Source organism: Bemisia tabaci, chromosome 1 (assembly GCF_918797505.1).
Source record: "Bemisia tabaci chromosome 1, PGI_BMITA_v3".
Taxonomy (NCBI): Eukaryota; Metazoa; Arthropoda; class Insecta; order Hemiptera; family Aleyrodidae; genus Bemisia; species Bemisia tabaci.
In genome coordinates, this window is record NC_092793.1 from 110,287 (window position 1) to 134,296 (window position 24,010).

The following is a 24,010-nucleotide window of genomic DNA, read 5'->3' on the forward strand; positions in this document are numbered from 1 at the left end:
TCTTGCACTCTTTACGAATTATTCTTGTAAAAAAGACTACATCGGCATTTCATTTTTGGTCTATTTTACGTCTCTTTTTACGAATTTTTTTTGGTAAATTTTACGTCTTTGTGCTACTAGGGAAAATGCTACGATCGCAGTCTAGACCGTCCAAAATACGTCGATAACACTGCGCCCACGCAGTTAACTTTACATTGTGGGAAAAACACATTTCTGACATCCTGTTAATTTATCCTGTGTACGTTTTTCTTCATCGAAAAATAATGCAGTATTTTTTCTAAAATGTAATAAATGTAGGTACCTATTCCTTCTACATTAAGATTATATTTTCACGAAGTTACTTTAAATCATCATCTATACATCTAACTTTTGGTCGTCAACCTTGAGATGGGTGCAAAGGTTTCATCCTTATTTTCCTTAACCTGTCAAAAGAGGGTTATGCAAAACGGCCAAAAAGCGACCAAGCGTACCTACACTGTACCTACCCAACTTTGTGAGATGGTTGTAGGTACAGGTCATTCTGGGCCTCCATTTGGCTGGATTTAGACGAAATCCGCAGGGAATCAAGGTTGCCATTTTTTTAAGTTGTGACATTTTAACACGCATAACTTTCGCAGAAAAGCAGTTACAGAGCTCGTAATTATACCAAAAACGCAAAAAAATTATGATCCATCGACCTTTGCAAAAGTAACAATGTTTTGAGTTCACTGTTGCCACATTTAGGCCGTTTGTTTAATTTCAATAATTATTAAATATCACGTTACCGCTTAAAAGTGTGTTTGCAGTTAGTGGGGATGGAATAAAAACCTGTCGGAATTATTGTTCGTTCGATTTCGCATCCATCAATATGTTATGCTTTTCTGGAAAGCTTGGGGAATTCGAGGTATAGCAATTTAAAAATTCTGCAACACGCCATACACCCGATTTTGACGCTCTTTTCTGTACGTTTCGCGACTCCCCCGTGTTGAAACAAAACACCTAAACCAGACTGACTGTATACGAATTTAAGTCAGTTCATGTTTTGCGCTTTTTTGAAACGTTGACGTGATTTTTAGGAATTCACGTATGTAACGACGAAAATGCCGGTTTTCAATGAAAACCACCTCTGTGATCACAATTTAAAGGAGGTAATGATCATTCAATCATGTCCAGCTACGGATTCCAACCTAAACTGATCATCGTCGACATGGTGTTCGCCAATTTTCCCAATTTCCGTAAATTTGATAGGAATTCACATAGCGGCGGAGTTGTCAGTTTTCAAAAAAACCGCCACCACAGTCACAAAAAATGTATTACCACTCACTTAATCACGTCCAGCCACATATACGCCCAGCCACATATACGCCCAGCCACATTTACGCCCAGCCACATTATACGCCCAGCCACATTATACGCCCAGTCTTTTTCTGTCGTTGGGTCTGTCGATTTCTCGAATGGACGGTATCTTCTGCCTCTCTGCAACGGCAGTAGTGCCCGACAAAAACGATAAATCAAAATTGAAAGCTACCAAATCACCCAGGTGGTCTGATACGTAAGTTTGCCAAGGGACCAAGGTCAATTGATCTTAATTCTCACTTGATACAATTATTTCGATCCCTCGTTTTTGCGGGCACCACTACCGTTGGTCGATAGAGCGTACTTTTCTGCGTTTTTTAGTATGAATACGAGCTCTGTAACTCCTTTGTTGCAAAAGTTTTGCGTGTTTGAATGTTACAACTTTAAAAAATGGCAACGTCGATTCCCTGCGGATGTTGCCTAAATCCTGCCAGATGTAAGCCGAGGATGACCTATAAAATCACCTCACAAAGTTTGGTACCTACAATCTCCGCTTGGTCACTTTTTGGCCGTTTTACACAACCCTGAAATTGACGTGTAATTTAAAACGGCTCTACTTACCTGAAATTTATACGAATCAGCCGGGCCGATGAGATCCATCCGCATGCCCATGGAGTCATGCAAAAACAACCAAGCGAAGACGTACACCGTTATGTTAGAGCAAACTGATGACATATATCTGGAATACGAGAATATATATCTAAGCTTCTGTTCTTAGTCAAATAAGAGCAAACGTAAGTTAGGCCAAGTCTCTTATTGTTGCAAACTTGGAAAACAATAATTCAGAAATTAAAAGATTAAATGACAGGCTTGAAAGATGAGGGGATACGTGCAGTTTTCGAAAAAAATAAAGAATGTAGTCTTGAATTTTTCAAAGAATACATTTGAAGACTGGTTTTAGTTGAAATCATTACCTAATATTAATGTTTTCAACTAAAACTAGTCTTCCAATATATTCTGGGAAAAATTCACCGCTAAAAGCCAATTAATAGGCATAAAAAAGTGATCCTGAATTTTCTTTTCGCCATGAGGCTCCATGTAATTTTGAACCTTCATACACGTTGTTCTTGATAATACCTAGCAAAAACTAAACTTATTCCACTTGTCCTCCAGCCTTGAAATTGCATCAAGAGTACGGCAAGAATGCGAGCACCATCAGCACCTCCTACTTTATTCACACATACATTAAGCCGCTTTCACAGCGCAGCCTCGCGCTCTGCGACGCCTAATCGCCATTGCCCCCTGTCCTCCCAGAGATCATCAGGCCCTTTGTCGCCAACCTCTCACAGGACGCCCATGCCGTCGCCTTCCGAGAAGAACCCAATCGAAAACCTGCTTGGGCAACCGATCGTCTGCCATCCTTCACAAATGACCATACTGTTAAATGAATGAACGCACTTTGAGAAACTAGCCATACTATAGCTATACTCATAGTTACTAATTAACAATACCTACTTAATTAAACATGATCGGAATGGCATTTATGAATAATAAAATAAGGATTAAAACAAGAACCTTGATGCTCATAATTTTTTACTTACATAATTTAGTACATGCAGAGGTGGGAGCTGAAGCTTTTCAAACGTATGGCGTTCATCATCAGGGCATACATAGTGATAACAGCGAAAAGGGTAATAAGCAACAAGCACTAATAATCTGCATCATGCACAACAATTAATTACATAGCTCAAATAATAAATAGCAAAAGCTGTACAGGTATGAGAGGAGAGATAACCTAAAAAACCTAATTCTTGTAAGTAATGTGTATTCTATCATAAATAGTCAAGATTTTGCCAAAAAATTGAAAGATTACAAAATAGGTGAAAGACATTCAATGTTATCCTTTGATGTAGTAAAGCTGTACACTAATGTTCCTCTTAATGAACTAGAGGCACTCATTAGAAAAAAACTGATTGATTCTAAAAAAGTTAGCAGACTGTATGTGGATCAAATAATGAAACTCTTATGAACCATCCTGAAACAAAATTATTTTCAATTTGATGATAAATTTTATATCACAAAGAAAGGATTAGCAATGGGTGCGCCTCTGTCAAGCACACTAGTCCAAATCTATTTATGTCATCTCGAGGAAACTCATATTATGAATAAAAAGAACCCATATTTTAATCATATTAAAAAATATTTTAGGTACGTTGATGATATATATATATATATATATAAAGGTCGCTTTACAGCACTTCCTCGCGCTCTAAGACTCCTAACCTCCACTGCTCTCTTTCAAACCACAAATCTTGGGGGATTGAGCACCTTAACATTTCCGCTTCAATCCCTTCCCTCCAACCTTTCATTGGGCGCCCTCTGCGTCTTCTCCCAGGAGGAACCCAGTCAAGGACCTTCTTCGGCAACCTGTCTCCTGCCATTCTCTGGACATGACCATACCAAATGAGTTGTTTTGTCATAATGTCATGCACGATGGTCTGTTTGGTATCCATGATCTCCCGTACCCTCTCATTCCTGACGCGACCCTTTCTGGAAGTACCAGCGGATCTACGCCAGAGGTCCATCTCAGTTGCCTCTAAAACCTCCCGGGTCCGCTGTTTCATTGGCCATACTTCACACCCGTAGGTTACTATGCTCTTGACAATCGCGTTGTAGATCCTTCTTTTGTTCTCTTTGGAGATCCTTTGGTCCCAAAGGACTCATAGCGATTTAACATAGCGATTGCCCTCCTACCCTGCACATTCCTCTTCTTGATGGCCTGGTCCAATCTTCCATCCTGGGTTAGAAACACTCCTAAATATTTGTAAATATCGCAGCTTCCAATTCGCCGCCCATCCTCTAATTCTATACTTTGCTGATTCCCGCCAACGGTCAACTTCTCGGTTTTGCTGACATTCACCTCGAGGCCCCATTTCCGATACTCAGCCACCAACTTTCGAGTCATGTACTCAGCATCATCCTGATCGTGGGCAATAATTACTTGGTCATCAGCAAAGCATAACGTGTAAAGAGTTTCTTCATCATTCAGAGGGACACCCATTCCGGAACATTTTTTCTTCCATTCACGCAGTACATGTTCTAAGTATATTTTAAACAAGGTGGGGGAGAGGCAGCACCCTTGCTTTAGCCCCTTCGTTACATAAAAACCCCCCGACAAGCCCCCATTACATTTAATTCTTGCGAAAGTCCCTTGATAAAAAAGCTTAATTGCGTTAATTAGTCCACGAGTAAAATCAGATTTTTCCAAGGCCTCCCACAGTTTCACTAAAGGCAAGCTATCATAGGCTTTTTGCAAATCCACGAACACCAAGTGCAATTCTTGACCAACCGCCATCTTCTTCTCAATAACCTGGGTGATGCAAAATAGATGGTCGACGGTTGATCTGCCAGCCCTGAAACCCGCTTCCTCTTCTGCCTCATGATGAATCCATTCTTCTTCGATTTTAGCTTTCAATATCTTACCATAAATTTTACTAATCGTTCCGGTCACCGACAATCCACGATAATTATAGAGATCGTCCTTTTTCCCTTTTTTGTGGGTAGCTGTAATCCAACATTCTTTCCACTCCCTCGGGACTTCATCACCCCTCGCACATTTATCCATCAAGTCCCTTAAGCAATGGAACAGTCTGTTGGACCCACATTTAATTAATTCTGAGGGAATATATCCGGGTCGATAAACTTTCACATTCTTCAACTCCCTGACGGCTTTCACCACATCAAAGAGCTGGACTGATAAAGTGGATGCCTCATCGGTGTTTATCTGCGTGCCTCCCTGAAACTCTGGTCGCCTTTCGGTCAATAATTGTTTAAAATGTTCCTCCAACTGGCGGATCGATATCGGAGATAAAACGTTGATGATACCTTTTTAATGTTTATTGGAACTGACCGAATTGTTAATGCTCTGTTACGATATACTAATTCTTTATCGCTTTATATCAAGTTTAATTACTCTAGAAAAAAGGAATAGTAGCACTTTAAATTTTCTAGATTTATCAATTAAAATACAACCTGACAGATCCCTAAAATTTAATATATACAGGAAAGCTATGACTACAGATTTGTTAATTCCATTTACTTCTAATAGGCCTCGAGAACATAAGAATGCAGCACTTGCACTACATAGCTTAGCCTACCGAGCTTTTAATGTCCCAATGACAAGTGAAGATCTAAACCAAGAACTAAATGTAATTCGATATCTAGCTCGTAAGAATGGCCACCCTGCATATGAAGTAAATAAAATTATTACACATCATTGTAAACGAAAAGAAAATTGTAATGATAAAGATGTAAAAACCAGTAGTACTAATAAAAAATATGTTAGCTTGAATTACTATAATGCAGCTAGTCAAAAAATTGGAAATATTTTTAAAAATTTGGATACAAACCTGCTTTCAGATCCACATTCCATTGTACAAATTATTAAAAAAATGTAGATACTACTGATAATTTTAATTGTGCAGGAGTAAACTGTATTAGTTGTAATATTTGTAACGCCAAATACATAGGTAAGACCGAGCGTAACATCAAAACTAGATTAAAAGAACGCATACAGCGAAATGACTCTAATGTATTCAAACATGTCAAAAACACTGGCCATGTAATTAATGACATTGATAACAGTGTAAATAATTATGCCATTAGAAGAACAACGACCAAGGGATGTTGCGTGTACTTGAAAAGTACGAAATAAGGAAGGGCGTATTAAATCAAGAAAATTTACTAAATGTGCAACTAGATATAGGCACTTGTTCCAATGTATTGATTGATTACTACTGTTCCCTGTGAGTAATCACACTAACTACCGAACTGGTCATTTCCTGTTCACCTCTGTTTTATCTTGTTATGCTCCTGAATAGTTTCTTCATGCAGTATGTAAACAGCTCTTATCACTTGTCAACTCGCTCTCTCCTCTCATACCTCGGATTGGTTGTGCGCGGGCATTGGTCTGTCGTACCGGACCGGAGCCTTTGCGTGGGTGACATACTGCAGGCCTCAGCCATGCTGTTCCTAGCGCCAAGGGGACGGTCCTCTCCTTACAAAGCCTGCTATGGGCCCGTTTGCCGGAAATCCCCTAACGACCGCCCCCACCCAGGACTTAAGCAACGCGCGAAATCCCTACCATCGGATCACCCGGCATACAGCACCGGGGAGCCGCCCGACGGCTACGGAGGAGCGACGGCGTCAACCACGATCGGCGAGCTTCCCCGCAACCCCTCGGCGAAGAGTCCGAGCCCAGGGCCGTTCGGAACGGGGTATCACAAGTATTGCGCGATAGGGCCCCGGACTCTGAGCCCCGGCTTGTCAGCGGTCGGCCTCAAGGGCGTTCTCGCCCGCCCGATAGGCTCGCTCCTGTGTAGTTGACTTGGAACTGGGATTTGCGGGCCGGTCTGGACGGCTTGCTTCAATACTTGACGGTTTTTCTATCCCGAGTCGATTTGCCCCGGCATGTCAGCGGTCCGCGTCACCAGGCCGCCCGCCGCCAGGCGCTCGCTGTCAGGAAAAGCGCGCGCGTCAGAGGCGCGCGTCCGGCAGCTAGTTTAGATACGAACCTCCTCTACGATCGCGTCTCAGTGATCGAGACTCCTGTGGGCAGAGCCCAGGCCCGGCCGGCGGTTGACGCCGTCGGCCGGGTGAGGCGTGTCGTCGGCCGGGTGAGGCGAGTCGTCGGCTAGTTCGTCCCGCCGAGCGGTCCTAGCTCGGCTCCCGGCTGGTGCGCTGTGAGCTGCGGCCCTGCCTCACGGCCAAACGACAGGACAGAAACAGTGACCCCATCAGCGTCGAACCCTATTCGAGCCTTCAGCCCAGAGCGAATCGTAGACCGTCGATACCTGGAGCACCAGGCACGGTCGTTGCTTTTGACCGGGCCTTCGCGACTAGAGGGTCCGTCGTTTTGGCCTGCTGCCCGCAGCTCGAGTTATCGGGCGGTCCAGCAACTCAGCGGCCGGGAGAAAGCCCGGTAAGTCCGGGCCCGGGCCGCCCCCCGCAGGTGGTATTCCGAAGAGACCCACTCTAACCCGCGAGGCGCCCTTGCGGATTCGTCGTACCTAACGTGTCTCTCACACGTGCTCCGCCAGATAGGTAGTTCGCCCCTATGCCCTCTCACGGAGGGTTCTTGGCAGTCCGCCATCGCTCGCCGCGGGCATCGGTCGGTGTAAGAATGGGCGGATATTCTGCCGACCCGGGGACACGAGGGGATGCTGCCCTGTCCGCCCGGCTACCGCCCTGGGTGGCGGGTCCAGCGGGCGGACGTCGGAGTTAGCCCCGCGCAGAAAGGGCCACGCCGGCCCCCGGCGTGGTCGTCCGCCACGGATTTCCGCCCGCAACCACGAGGAGGTTCCGACTTTACGAGCTCCTCTTATACCTGTACAGCTTTTACTATTAAATTATTTGAGCTATGTAGTTAATTCTTGTGCATGATGTAGATTATTACTGCTTTTTGCTTATTACCCTTTTTGCTGTTATTACTATGTATGCCCTGATGATGAACGCCAGACGTTTGGAAAGCTTCGGCTCCCACCTCTGCATGTGCTAAATTATGTAAGTAAAAAATTATGAGCATCAAGGTTCTTGTTTTAATCCTTATTTTATTAATACCTACCTGATTAGGAACTCGCCATTCCGGCTGCAGCCTGCAGCTGACAACAGATCACATTTTTATTTATTTATTTATTTTATACAGGGTGTTCGAAAAGTCCCCTCCCCCCCTCTAACTTTTGACCTAATTGAGGTAGAGATTCGAAACATGGAGGGTATTCCTGGATCAAAGGGAGCTACTTTTTGACCCCCCCCCCCCCCAAATTTTGGGGGGCCTCCCTTCGGGGCTTTACGGACCCTAACTTTTTTTTCCAAATGGGAAGACCCTTTTTGTGATACCTCGTTCGAAAGAGCATAAAAAAAGAAAATTTTTCGCGCAAACCCGAAGTCATTATCTCAAACCGTTTCAAAATGGCGGCCGGTCAAAGTTCAAAATGACCGAAAATTGGCACCTCTGCTATTTGCACATATTTTAGCTTGAAACTCGGTATCTGGGGGTATTTTGGCACGAGAAAAACGAATTTAACGTTACACGGAAAAAAAAGTACTGTCATTTTAATCGTCGCGACTGCTAAAGGAACAGTCATTGGATGTTAATAAACGGCACAGCATCCCGGCTTTTAAAATAACATTACCTTTGTCTGTTATTATAACAGGCGCTTTGCTGTCACATTGACAGTAAATGAATGTAACAATGACAACAAAATCTGCTCAACCTACATCAACTAGTCTGTTACACTAGCAGCGCAGCTGCTGGCGTAAGCGTCGGTTCCCCATCAGATTGACGCTCACGCTGCTTTCGATTTAACAGCGGCCGCTGCTGTCGAAAAAGCAGCGTCGCTGTTTTCATGACAGCCGGTTCGCCTTTGAATTTAAATCCACGTTGCTGTCGATGCAGCAGCGCTGCTGCTCATGTAAACGCAAATTAGCTTTTGAATTTTCATTCACACTGCTGTTAATGTGGCAGACACGATGCCACGCAGCTGTAAAAAATCATGGTCATATACTTACATGCTTATGTAAATAGCTGATAATTGCTTAACTGGTTTCAAGTAAATGATACAAAAACCGTAGATAATATTCCGGTCAAAGTAACATTTACAGACTAAATCAGTTTCACAATGAGTTAATTTCACAAAAATTGAACAGCTTAAATGCACAAAAACACAACACAAAGTATACATCTTTGCAGTTCTCAGTGGAGCAGAATTAATCATGGCTTAGGGGTCGTCAACAAATTAAGTGAGGCACATTTTAAACCCTCCCTCTCCACCGGTTATTTTCTTTTTTCCAAAAAACCCAACTTATCACTCGCGGCCTGGTCAGATATCGCACATACCTACACTGTATTACACATTGAAACACTTTACGTCATTAAGACAATGTCACGTTGGCGTCATTAATAAAAACAACGTAAGGACCAAACAGCCGATTGTGCTTATGAGTTAAAATCACGGAGAATGTATTATAAAAGGTTTCAAAAAATTCTACCAAGATTAGGATTTGCTAAATTATCACTTCATTTCATTTCAAAACAGCCTAGATTTCTTTAAACTTAAAAAAGGAAAAAATCACACAATGGAATTAGGATTCTGCAAAAAAAAAAACCATCGGAAAGTATAGAAGATAGGGCTGATAGTATAATCTACGGGAAACGAAATCAAAACCGTGCCTGCATATAAATATGTAAGGCACGCTAAAAATGATAATTGTATGCACTGAACGCAAATCTAATTGAGTCGAGAGTGCGTGTAATGTCAATGGTGAAGTTGAAACCAAAAAACACAAATATACGGCAGAAGAAATTCCGAGTTGAACGAATTCATGATGATGCCTCAAAAAATGGCGTCTGCCCGCAACTGATTCCAGTGTGCCCAAATTTGCTTATATCGTAAGAGTTACTTTCCTATGGAGCTACTAATTTTGCAGATCGCGCACTGAGTATCAAAACTAATCACTTTCTTTGCCAAAATTCACTCGCAAACACAATTTGAGCACGATTTCGAAACGCAAGCGCAAGACTTCTCTGACTCAAAACCACTAACTGATGAGCAAACGAAATCCTTTAAAACAGTGACATGGCCGCCTCAGCGAACAGACTGGAATGCGCGAACAACGCCGAAGGAAGAAACAGCCGAACACCGGGCCCGGGCGGTTACAGTTCTGAGAATTTCCCTGACCGGGCCCATTGTCAGGTTGGCGCGCAAGCGCAACCCTCGAGAAGGAGGGTGGACAGTGGAGGCTGGAGGGTAAGGAGAGGTTTTCTGCGTCACCGCTCGTAGCGGGGGTGGGGCGATCGACGACTGTATATAACTGCGCATGCGCTCTGCGCCGATCGCACGGGACTGGCCGGGATGGGATGCTCCGTGCAACGGTCAGCATTTTACAGTCAACCCGCTGTTAAATTGTCCGCTGCTATTTCAACACCCTCGCTGTTGCTTTAGCAGATTATTTCTGCGAATTTAACGGCCTTCAAAACATTAGACCAACACCTGCCCGAATGTAAATTTAATATCCGAACGAATGTCAAAATAACGTGTGGACTGTAAAATGAAAAGCCAATGACAGTCATTCCAAGAGCTTCAGGAACGTTGATTTAATGAACCGCACCTGACGTTAACTCAACAGTCGTGCGATGACGGAATAACATACAGAATGTTATTTCAAAAGCATCAATAAGATGTTGAGCTAACAGATTTGCATACTTTTGTTTCAACATACTTAAAATGTTCAATTAGCAGTCACGACAAGTAAAAGAACAGAGAAACGTCAAACAAATTTAACATTCAATGTGACTGTTAAAATGACAGTTCTTTTTTTTCCGTGTAGATTTTTAAAAAGAACCGTGTTGTTTCAAAATGGCCGCCGGTTTAGGCTCAAAGTGGCCGAAACTTTGACAAACTCGATTTTTGCCGATGGATTCGCCTGAAATTCAGTATTTGGGAGTATTTTGACCCGAGAAGAACGAATTTGACGTTATATTTTTAAACGAACCCTAATTTATCAAAATGGCTGCCGATTAAAGTTCAAAATGGTCAACATGTGGTTGTCGTAATGGTTTGTACCGTACCCAAATACCCCCAAACACCGAGTTTCAGGCGAATCCATCGGCAAAAAGTCGAGGTTGCCAATTGTTGACCCTTTTGAACTTTAATCGGCGGCCATTTTGATAAATTAGGGTTTGTTTAAAAATATAACGTCAAATTCGTTCTTCTCGGGTCAAAATACTCCAAAATACTGAATTTCAGGTGAATCCATCGGCAAAAAATCGAGTTTGTCAAATTTTCGGCCACTTTGAGCCTAAACCGGCGGCCATTTTGAAACAACACGGTTCTTTTTAAAAATCTAACGTTAAATTCGTTTTTCTCGTGCCAAAATACCCCCAGATACCGAGTTTCAAGCTAAAATATGTGCAAATAGCAGAGGTGCCAATTTTCGGTCATTTTGAACGTTGACCGGCCGCCATTTTGAAACGGTTTGAGATAATGACTTCGGGTTTGCGCGAAAAATTTTCTTTTTTTATGCTCTTTCGAACGAGGTATCACAAAAAGGGTCTTCCCATTTGGAAAAAAAAAGTTAGGGTCCGTAACCCCCCCCTAAGGGGGGGGCCCCAAGATTTGGGGGGGGGGTCAAAAAGGAGCTCCCTTTGATCCAGGAACACCCTACAAGTTTCAAATCTCCACTTCAGTTCGGTCAAAAGTTAGAGGGGGGAGGGGACTTTTCGAACACCCTGTAATTTGTACAATTGAGCCTCTGGCCGGGGCTATATGGCACACGTCATATTCGGTACATGTCGAACAGATATATACAGCGATATACATAAGGTACAAGTGTCAAATTTTACAAGCCTACAAGTTCCTGAAGGTTATAGAAGGCTTTTTCGGATAATAAGAAAGCACGCAGCCCCACAAAGAACGACGTTAGGTCAGCATTTCGAAAGTGTAGCTTCGCACTCCAAGGCAGTGCGTTGCACATCTGTATTACCGAAAATTTGACATCTTGCTCAGTCCGTCTCAATCGAATCATTTTATTACTGAGGTTCTTGTGCCTACTGTTGTAATGATGATTGGGCAGGAGGTCAGAAAGCAAAATAAGAGCACTGGAGATGACAAACAGGCAATCCAAGATGTAAAGGGAAATTAGGGTAAACAATTTATATTTAACAAAGATCGGGCGGCAGTGTGAGTTATGAGGAAGATTGAATATGGTTCTGATAATTTTTTTCTGCATGACGAACACTTGATCAACACTAGAGCCTTGCCCCCACAGAAGAAGCCCATATCGCATATGAGACACTATGTGAGCGTGATAAAAAGCCATACAGCAGCTCAAGGTGGAAATTCTGGAAAGGTTGCGAATGGCCCAAGAGACCCTTGATAGTTTTGACACAACCGAGTCGGTCTGTCGTTGCCACGTTAGACCTGCATCGATATAAATGCCAAGAAATTCTATGGAACTTTCCAATTTTACACTGAAATTATCATTTAACATACACGTGGATTCTGGCAATGAAGAGGTAGTTCTAGGGGATACAGAATAAAGAATTGCCTGAGTTTTCTTTTGATTGACAAAGGGGCCGCATTTGCCTCAAACCACATACAGGCCTGTTCATAGACTTTACGAGGTTTTAGCTTAACATCGCCATCTGTAATTACAGCGGAAGTATCATCGGCATATCATAAAGTGGGATGAGTAACATTGGAAGGGAGGTCATTCATGTATATAATAAACAATAGTGGACCGAGTATTGAGCCCTGCGGTACGCCAGTAATTATGTGTAGGAAATCAGATAAGATGGTTCCTGCAGCAGAGTTGATTTTCACTCTTTGCTTACGACCAGTAAGATATGAGGCAATGAGGGCTAGTGAATTTGAGGACATGCAGCCCATAAAGTTGAAGCTTGTCGAGTGACAAGGAATGGTTTAAAAGGTCAAAGGCTATTAGTTAGGTCAAAGTGTAGACTCATAATCGGAATTTGCAATTCGAAAGCATTAATCACATTATTAATTAGATTATAGAGAGCTTGTGTGATAGATAGACCTTTCCTGAAACCGTACTGTTTATATGATATAGTAGGTCATTTGATTTAGAGTACCTGTATAGGGAGAGTAGCGACAGATCTGAAACTCCGAAAGTCCATCAGGCCTTCACTGATGCCTCCGCGAGTAAAGTTAGGGCCCAAAAGGGCAGTCAACCTATGAATTTCGAATGTCCAGAGCGATTCACAAATACAATTGTTACGAACCGTCGTTTAGAAAGAATGTATTTGGTTTACTTTTTGCATAAATTTACTTATTTTTGCGAAAGAACGCTTATTTATGTACATTCTTAGCCATCTTGGTTAGAATTGAAATTCGTAGACTGGCAGTGAAATTTTGTGTGTTAGAAGTTGCTAAGAAGGGTGGCTGCACTTTTGGGCCCTAAGCCCTCCATGAACCGATCTGTCGCTTCTCTCCCTATACAGGTACTCTAATTTGATTCGAAATGACAAAGGAGTTGCTTGAATAAGATTCTCTCTAGGATTTTGCTTACTGTGGACAGGATGGAAATGGGACGATAGTTTGAAATATCAATTTTAGAATTATTTTTGTAAAGAATTACCGTTGCTTGTTTTAGAGAGTCAGGAAAAATTCCTTATGAGAGATGCATTCATTTAGCAATAAGATGTTTTCGCTTTTAAATAGCCGTATCAAAGTCAGAGTTCGTGGGCTTATATTTATATACTGTTCATTTGATTTATTTTTTCGTTTCACTTGCAGCAGAATTCTGTGGTATCAAACAAAAATGTCGTGCAAAAGATACTGCGCAGTTCAATAAATTTTGCGTGCATTCAGACGATTGTTGTGAAAAAAATTGCGTGCAAACCTCTTTTATTGCGTGTGCTTTATTATTCCCCTAATACCCCGCCCCCTTTTCTCGCGGACTCTCTTTTCACTTTCCTTGCCTCCTTGTTCCTTCCATTTCCTCCCTTCCTCCTTACCTTCACTGCTCAACCTTTTTTCATTTACCTTTTTTTCCTTTACCTTTTTCCCTTCTCCTTTTTTCCGCTTGCCCTCCTTTCCTTCCCCCCTTTTTCCCCTCTCTTCTCCTCTCGTGACGCCCCCCAAAGGCTGGCGACCGAATGCGCCGCACGCCCTGCACACTCTCTTTGTCCGAGCCTGGCCTGAGGATCTGCAGACTACCGTGAGAGCGCAGGGGATCCCCTGTTTACTCTCCTGGGTGCACAGGGGGTCCCCTTGTCCATTCCCAGGAGAGCAGAGGGGGTCCCCTTGACCATTTCCAGGGGAGCATATTTGATCTCGCGTCATTCCCATGAAAGCACATCTGATCTCGTGTCATTCCCCTGGGAGCACATGAGATCCCGGGTCCATTCCCAGGAGAAATTTTTAATAGTGCCGTGTTCCACCCAAGCGAGTTTTTTTAGCATTTATATAAGCATTTGCATTCGAAATTATTCAAACATGACATTTCCTTGATTTTCCCAAATTTTGCTAAATCATCAAAAATAATGTGTATTAATAGCTACTTCCTAAATAATTAGAAGATATAAAAACACTGTTTATGTTTACGGCCAATCTGAGGTACACCTCTTTATTACTACTGCAATTAATATATAAGGAATCAATAAATTTGCTCAGAGGTAAATGAGGAAGATGCTTACCGAATCGATGTCAATTCTGCTCTCTCTTCTGTAACGTGCGTTAGCTCCGGTATCAGAGAAAGATGAGATATTTGAACTAAAGCCCAAGAAATTTGGAAAATTGTGATGCACGCTGCATAATAAATAAACTGGACCCATAAAGTTGCAAATCGTGGGTTGAAAATTAGAGGAAAACTAAGGCAAACCATAGAACTACCTGCTCTGCAACATAGCAAAACAGTGTCAAGAGATAAAATGGTACGAAGGTGAATGGAAACATTAAAAAAAAAAAATCTATAGTACATACAGCGTGTTCGAAAAGTCCCCTCCCCCCTTTAACTTTTGCTTGTTGCTTATTACCCTTTTTGCTGTTATTACTATGTATGCCCTGATGATGAACGCCAGACGTTTGGAAAGCTTCGGCTCCCACCTCTGCATGTGCTAAATTATGTAAGTAAAAAATTATGAGCATCAAGGTTCTTGTTTTAATCCTTATTTTATTAATACCTACCTAATTAGGAACACGTCATTCCGGCTGCAGCCTGCAGCTGACAACAGATCACAGGTTTATTTATTTATTTATTTTATACAGGGTGTTCGAAAAGTCCCCTCCCCCCCCCTCTAACTTTTGACCTAATTGAGGTAGAGATTCGAAACTTGGAGGGTGTTCCTGGATCAAAGGGAGCTACTTTTTGACCCCCCCCCAAATCTTGGGGGCCCCCCCTTAGGGGGGGGTTACGGACCCTAACTTTTTTTTTCCAAATGGGAAGACCCTTTTTGTGATACCTCGTTCGAAAGAGCATAAAAAAAGAAAATTTTTCGCGCAAACCCGAAGTCATTATCTCAAACCGTTTCAAAATGGCGGCCGGTCAACGTTCAAAATGACCGAAAATTGGCACCTCTGCTATTTGCACATATTTTAGCTTGAAACTCGGTATCTGGGGGTATTTTGGCACGAGAAAAACGAATTTAACGTTAGATTTTTAAAAAGAACCGTGTTGTTTCAAAATGGCCGCCGGTTTAGGCTCAAAGTGGCCGAAAATTTGACAAACTCGATTTTTTGCCGATGGATTCACCTGAAATTCAGTATTTTGGAGTATTTTGACCCGAGAAGAACGAATTTGACGTTATATTTTTAAACAAACCCTAATTTATCAAAATGGCCGCCGATTAAAGTTCAAAAGGGTCAACAATTGGCAACCTCGACTTTTTGCCGATGGATTCGCCTGAAACTCGGTGTTTGGGGGTATTTGGGTACGGTACAAACCATTACGACAACCACACGTTGACCATTTTGAACTTTAATCAGCAGCCATTTTGATAAATTAGGGTTTGTTTAAAAATGTAACGTCAAATTCGTTCTTCTCGTGTCAAAATACTCCCAAATACTGAATTTCAGGTGATTCCATCGGCAAAAAATCGAGTTTGTCAAAGTTTCGGCCACTTTGAGCTTAAACCGGCGGCCATTTTGAAAAATTAGGGTTTTTTTAAAATCTAACGTTAAATTCGTTTTTCTCGTGCCAAAATACCCCCAGATACCGAGTTTCAAGCTAAAATATGCGCAAATAGCAGAGGTGCCAATTTCCGGTCATTTTGAACTTTGACCGGCCGCCATTTTGAAACGGTTTGAGATAATGACTTCGGGTTTGCGCGAAAAATTTTCTTTTTTTATGCTCTTTCGAACGAGGTATCACAAAAAGGGTCTTCCCATTTGGAAAAAAAAAGTTAGGGTCCGTAAAGCCCCGAAGGGAGGCCCCCCAAAATTTGGGGGGGGGGGGTCAAAAAGTAGCTCCCTTTGATCCAGGAACACCCTCCAAGTTTCGAATCTCTACCTCAATTAGGTCAAAAGTTAGAGGGGGGGGAGGGGACTTTTCGAACACCCTGTATAAAATCATAGTTATCAACTTTGCCTTACACAAATCTGTTGCGTCTCATCATTGTGCCTTAGAAAATATTCAGTAAGCATAAAGATTGCAGAATTTAAACAATTAACAATATATTAAAGTCATTATACAAAACGTTCATATTCGGGCACAGTACCCGCTGCTATATCTCAACTTTTAAATTTTATAATAAAGTATACTTTATTTACTTACCAAATAAATGCCACGCCCTCCGACTTCCTTTCCTGTCTATTATAGTACCAACTACAGGTGTGGCCATGGCATCCACCGTCTGACCTGTTTTGAATCATAATTAATTATTGTTTTATTTACAGGAATGTACAGCGTTATTAGCTGAAAACCCAATTTTTTATAGGTATTTTAAATAACGTCTTGACATGTCTATAAAAAGGAAACGTTAATTGTTTGATTCTTGTTATCAAGCTGCCAAGATAAGCAATGATCTTCCAGTGCACCATCAATATCGCAAAGCGAATAAACTTAAGTAGGGTGTTATTAGAAGTTTACTAGGGTTATATATAAGAGGAAACACTGTTTTAAGACAATGTGTGATTCCAAATTTAGTGGGCCAGGGCTGCCAATAGGGTGTAGGTATGAGACTACATCCCAGTTGACTAACAATATTTTTTAAATGTTTCCAGCAAAAATATTATATTTTAACATTTCAATGTATTAACAAAAGATTTTAAAATATTACCAAAATATTTTAAAAAATAATTTTGAAACGCTTTAAAATTTATTTTATAAATATTTTTGCGGATATCGACGGCAATTGTCTCTAAATGAGCCCGTTTTATTCAGATTTTGAAAATATGACCTGAGTTTTTTTTTATATTACTGGTAAAGTTGCAAATTTTCCCATTTAAGTAATGTAAATTTTTATGTTTTGTCATAGTTCGTTTAATCGTTTTACGTAGCTAATTTCCAAAATTTTTGCGGTTATCGACAGGTGATAGTCGCTAGGTGAGCCCACTGTAATTAGATTTTGGAATTGTGACCCAAAATTTTTTATAATTTTCAAATTCCTGCCATTTTTCATCAGCGAGAATTTCTAATTTTCCGGAAAATTAAACTAAGCGAGTAATTAAATCAGTAGGTTTGAAAACACACCAACTCGGGTTTTTTTCGATTTTCACTTTTTTACGCTTTAGTAACACGTATGGATATAAGCATCTGCACGCAAAAGGACATTTTGAAATTGCAATCGGAAGTGCTCGAAACAGCGACGGGAAAAAGGAAGAATCGAAGTACTTCATTGGAAATACCAATTTTTGACCATCTCAAGGGAAACGGGTGACCATCCGATTTTGCTATTTTCTTTTTTCGGTTCAGTAGGTATACCTTGTACCAAGAAACTATATAAATATTTAAGCGTTATTCAGGTCGAAAAATATAAATTTTTCAGGACAGACTATGAAAAATCAGTACTTATCTGAAAGTCGGTGAGAACGAAAACACACCAACTTGGAAATTTTTAAAAGCTTAATTCTCTGTCATCAAACTCGGTGTATCGATTTCAACTTGTTGCTTTACGAAGTCTCTAAGGACTCGTCCTTTGGCACCAAAAAGGTTTTTCTTAAACTAACTTCTTCGCCCGCTCCGCAGTTTTAGGTGTTTCCTGAACAATTTTTTTTGCCCGAGTTGGTGTGTTTTCGAACTCACTGATTCAATTGTAAATCTTGGTCTGTTAGTAGGACAAGGTAAGTGAATCGAAGGTATGCTCCTTTACTACAGACTACCTATCCAAAAGTAAAAAAAACTCTGTATTTATTTTTTTGGTCCTCAGAATTTCCGAGGTCTTACAAAGTAGCGGTTTAAAAGACTCATTTTTCACGAAAATAAGTCGAAAGAGGATATAAATGAACTGTAAGCAAGTGCTGAGGATGCAAATGTCATGAGAACTTCCTGAGTTTCAAAAAAGTTCCAACTATTTTGCACAATCCTCTAAAAAATGTACTGCTCGAAAAGCAGGATCGTACTATTATCGTAAGGGAGAAATGCGGTTAGTAGGGTAAAAATGGCGACTTTAGCGCAGTAAAATGTCCCACAGCGTTGCACGATGGTGCAGAAAAATACGAACTAAATTACTGTGTTGTAAGGTGCTTATTGTTCAATATGGCAACGCTGTAAAAAAAAGATTGCATGTTGCCCCTTCAATATGCGGGTTATGCAATGGTGTAATGTAGCCCCTTCAATACGCAGGTTATGCAATGGTGTATTCTTCAAGATGGCGGTTATTCAACAGCGTTGCCGGACGGTGCACTTAAATAAATGATTTAATTATTGGTGAAATTTTGCAACATCGATTTTTACAGTGTTGCCGGATGGTGCAAGAAATTAGTAAATTCTTCGATACAATGTTGCCAGATTGTGCAAAAAATCAGATTTTTGGACTTTTAAAAATTTTTGGTTTCGAAAGACCGTATTTTACAGTATGGGCCTGGTATCGGATACTGGATTGTAGGGTCTGATTCGAGAAATTGAAAAATTTTCGAAAAATTACCCTCGTCCGATCCGCCGCGGACGGATGCGATTCTTTTCCATTATCGAAGATCGCAAAACTGTACGGACCAAATTTTGATGCGACTTTTTGTTTTCGAGATTTCGGACTTGTAAAATTTTCGGCTTCGAAAGACCGTACCGTACAGTTAATGGGCCTGGTATCGGAGACTGGAGATTAGGGTCTGATTCGGGAAATTAAAAAATTTTCTAAGTCCCGCGCTGGAAAATATTTTTCGGAAAATTACCCTCCTCCGACCCACCTCGGACCGATGCGATTATTTTACACTATCGAAGATCTGCAAACTGTACAGACCGAATTTTGATACGAGTTTTAGTTTTCGAGAAAATACAACTTTTACCTAAGTCACATGCGTATCTTATGTGCATATACGAGTTTTTATGCTTGCTTGAATACATGGGATTCTTGACTTTACTAATGACAGGTTGTATGTCTGATGGTAAAAACACATCTATGAGACATACCTGTCTTATGTGTATACGTGATTTTGTTCCTTACATTGTTTTCAGATTGTGCAAAATATTCGGATTTTCGGACTTGTAAAATTTTCGGGATCAATAGACCATATCCTCCAGTATGGGCCTGGTATCCGAGACTTGAGAGTATAGCGTCCGATTCGGGAAATTGAAAAATTTTCGGAAAATTACCCTCCTCCGATCCGTAGCGGACCGATGCGATTCTTTTCCATTATTGAAGATTGGAAAACTGTACGGACCGAATTTTGATACGACTTTTTGTTTTCGAGATTTCGGACTTGTAAACTTTTGACGGCATCCACGATATACCATATCTTACAGTGTGGGTCTGGTATCGGAGACTGGAGATTAGGGTCTGATTCGGGAAATTAAATAATTTTCGGAAAATTACCCTCCTCCGATCCGCAGCGGACCGATGCGATTCTTTTACACTATCGAAGATTGGAAAACTGTACAGACCGAATTTTGATACGACTTTTAATTTTCAAGAAAATCCAACTTTTTTTTTTTTCCTAAGTCGCATGGACCATATCCTCCAGGATAGGACTGGTATCAGTGACTGCAGAGTAGCGTCTGATCCGGGAATTTCAATTGTTAGTGGTGTGCGCTTGGAAATGTGGATCCGAACCTTGTGTTTTGGAACTAGCAACTGGGATTGCATATTGCAATTTCAGTTTGATGAATCGAAAACTTGTAAAATTTTCGGGATCAATAGACCATAGTCTCCAGGATGGGGCTGGTATCGGTGACTGGAGAGGAGGGTCTGATTCGGGATATTAAAAAATTTTCAAAGTCCTACGCTGGAAAATATTTTCAGAAAATTACCCTCCTCCAATCCACCCCAGCCCGATACGATTCTTTTACACTATCGAAGATCGGAGAACTCTTCAGACCGAATTTTGATACGACTTTTCGTTTTCGTGAAAATCCAACTTTTACCTAAGTCGCATGCGTATCCTATATGTATGTACGAGTTTTTATGCTTGTTTGAATAAATAGATTCTTGACTTTTACTATTAACCGGTTGTATATCTGATATTATAAACACGTCTATGACACAAACCTATCTTATGTGTATACGCGGTTTTCTTCGTGGCCTTCGTAAATTACGGTCCTCGCTCCGTCCAGAGTTCAAAATTCATCGTGAACTAGCTGTCTGTTCGTGGATCGCACAACGATGTGAAGTCTAGTTTTAGTTTCTACAGATCAAGGGAATCAGAAAAACGTAAAATTTAATTGCGGATAGCCCGGGGTCTTAGAAAATGCTCCTTTGAAATGATGATGTTTTATTTATTTATTTATTTCATAATTTGTACAATTGAGCCTCTAGCTGAGGCTATGGCACACGTCATATTCGGTACATGGTGAACAGTTACAGCGATATACATAAGGTACAAGTGTTAAATTTTACTAGCCTACAAGTTCGTGAAGATTATAGAGGGCTTTTTCGAAAAGGAAAGCACGCAGCCCCTTAAAGAACGACGTTAGGTCAGCATTTCGAAAGTGTAGCTTCACACTCCAAGGCAGTGCGTTGAACATCTGGATTGCCGAAAATTCGACATCCTGCTCAGTCCGTCTCAATCGAATCATTTTTTTTTACATAGAAAAAAAAACGAATTAAATTACAATGCTGTATGGCGGGTATTGTACAATAAGGCAACGTTGCAAAAATTGTTCAACGAAATGGCAGGGTAATATTACTCCTTCAATATGCGGGTTATACAATTCTGATAATACGAGGTATTGGATGTAGCCCCTTCAATCTGCGGGTTATGCAATGGTTTATTTTACCCTTCAACTTGTAGGTTATGCAACATAATTGCTACTGATTGAATTACCGGTGATACTTGACAATATGATATTTCTTTGTGTAACGAGAGTTGATGATTTCGATTATTTACCACAACTTTATATGAGAATGTTGTTGGTTGATGATTTTGATACTTTACCATAGATTTAAATAGAAAATCAATAAATAATCGATGGTTTTAGCTCGATATCTCGAAAACGGTGCGTCTTTGACGAATTTTGACGGCACCAAATGCACCGAAGGCTTATTTGGCATCCGCTAATCCTCAATAGAGTCCCTTTATACCCAGAGTTACGACAACTCGATTATCGGCTGACTGGCAGCCGGCCTTGGCTGGCCATGGAAGCCGAAACGAGTGCACCCAAACGAACGATATTGAGGGATAATGATCAGGAATCCTGCGATGTCTGTCACACAAAAACAACAACATCAACAAAGTGATCAATTAAAAAGAAAATGAGATTGGTTTGCGAATAATTTCTTAATCTATTTTCATTTTGGACCTATGGCAATAACAATTTACTCTTGATAAACCACAATTAGGTAATATTTTCATTATTCTTGTTCACATTCAAGGTACCGCCATCTTGGTGCACTCGTTTCGCCCTCCATGAGCGAGAACCAATCAGAATTGGATTTTTTTTTACGCCACTTTCAGCCCAATCCTGGCCCAACCAAAAGTGAGTTGTCGTGACTCTGGGTATAAAGGGACTCTAATCCTCAATTATGAATGCAATGAGACCACCGGGAAGCCTTCATAACAATTGGACGTATTTCTATCAAACGGACCTAAGCGATATAGGGTGAGGAAGGTACAGGGGCTTGGATTGGCGGCGGAATCCGGCGTCCGGCTTAATTATTCCGTCCTGTGCTCGCAATGCTTTTCCATAGCGTTTAGGTCCGTTTGACAGAACGCGCTATCCCAGATTCTAAATTCCTAAAAAGGAACTCAAATTAGCGCCTAGTTCCGCTTGATAGGAATACATCCAATTAGGAAGCCTAAAATCAATTAATCCATTATGGACAATTGGTTTTCGCTCGATATTTGGTACTGTACAAGTGAAATTTGTATTGGTTATGCGGTAGTGTTTGTAATAACATAACATGAATGGTCTCTCCTACAACGCACTCTGACGCTCTGCGACACCCAAACACCACATGGAATAGCGTGTTGAATAGGAGTGTTAATTATTTTTGCTCGATATCTCGAGAACGGTGCGTCCTAGACGATTTTTTGACGGGACCAATCCGTTACATTTCGATTATAAATTCAATGAGACCAATGGGAAGCCTCCAAAACAGTTAGGAAGCATAAAATCAATCAATCAATAATAATCTTATGGGATCCACCGTATTGCTTTCAGGGATGTGTTGTAACCCGCGATGGACCGTTCGATCTAACATTTAAGGCAGGGTAAAAGATTGATATTCGGGTCCAAATTACTTCACACTCGATAATTTACCATCGTTTTAAATAGAGCACCTGTATATAGCGAGAGTATAGACCGATAGGAAACTCCGAAAATCCACAGGGCCTTCACCGATGCCTCCGCGAATGAAGTTAGGGCCCAAAAATGCAGCCAACCTACGAATCTCAATCATCCAGAGCGTTTTACTAATACAATTGTTACGAATCATCGTTTATAAAGCATATATTTGACTTAGTTTTCGCATAAATTTACTCATTTTTTGCGGAAGAACGCTCGTTTATGTACATTCTTAGCCATATTGGTTAGAATTGGAATCTACGGACTGGCAGTGAAATTTGGGCGTTAGAAGTTGGTTAGAAGGGTGGCTGCACTTTTGGGCCCAAAACCCTCCATGAAGCGATCTGTCCATACTCTCGCTATAAAGGTACTCTAGTTTTAAATAGGAATACATCAGTATTCAATTATTTCGATTCATTACCATAGTTTTTAATAGGAATACATCGATGGTCAATTATTTCGATTCTTCACCGTAACATTAAATGGAAAATCTAGTCAGTTGATGATTGCGAATATTTACCGTAATGGACCACCAGACGAGTTTCTTCGCCAAAATTTTACGTAAACCATGATGCGCACACCGAAAATTACCGAAATATGATTCTTGCTGTGTAAATTTAAACTACCCGCTCATGAAAGCTCAATGCTCCGCGTGATTCACATCACACGCTAAACGTTATCACGACAGTTTTTGCGATATAAAAATCTTGACACTTTGGATCATAGCTATAGCAAATTGTTTACAATTTGAACAACACATGATGGGAAATGAATACTTATTGCTCGATTGAGAAGCTTGCTGAAAGCGTTGTAGTGCTCCATTTGATTGTCGTAGAGCTTTGAGTTTCGAGCAGTTCAAATTCCCCGTAACCAATGTGAAATGAAAACGTTAATATCTTCGTTAGGAGTTGGTTTCAGTAATTTAGTTGCGTGAATCGTGTTCTCCATGAAGTTATGGTTAAGATACACGTATCAGAATGCTTAAATTCGCACCTTGTCTAGTGGTCCATTTTAAATGGGAACGCATTTGGTTATGTTTTAAGTGGTCCATTTTAAATGGAAACAATACTCGATGATTTCGATTACTTACCACAACTTCATATGAGAATGTTGATAAAAGATGATTTCGATATTGTACGTCAGATATAAAGGTAAAATATCAATAATCGATGGTTTTTGCTCGATATTTGGAAAACGATGGCGCAGCAGCGTTGCCGGACGGTGCACTTAAATAAATGATTTATTTATTGGTGAAATTTTGCAACATCACATTTTACAGTGTTGCCAGATGGGGCAAGAAATTAGTTAATTTTTCGATACAATGTTGCCAGATTGTGCA

General features: G+C 40.9%; 1 protein-coding gene across 3 annotated transcripts in view; it reads right to left on the reverse strand.

The window, feature by feature from the left end:
* The window catches only part of LOC109037968 (major facilitator superfamily domain-containing protein 12), a 97,304-nt gene that overhangs the window by 37,557 nt on the left and 35,737 nt on the right, over positions 1-24,010 (reverse strand). For all 3 annotated transcript variants that reach the window (XM_019052861.2, XM_019052860.2, XM_019052858.2), the window contains 3 exons: positions 16,570-16,653; positions 14,495-14,690; positions 1,897-2,014 (listed from right to left, as the gene is read on the reverse strand). In XM_019052861.2, coding sequence (XP_018908406.2) covers positions 1,897-2,014; positions 14,495-14,690; positions 16,570-16,653 — 398 coding nt within the window. The remainder of the gene's footprint in view (positions 1-1,896; positions 2,015-14,494; positions 14,691-16,569; positions 16,654-24,010) is intronic.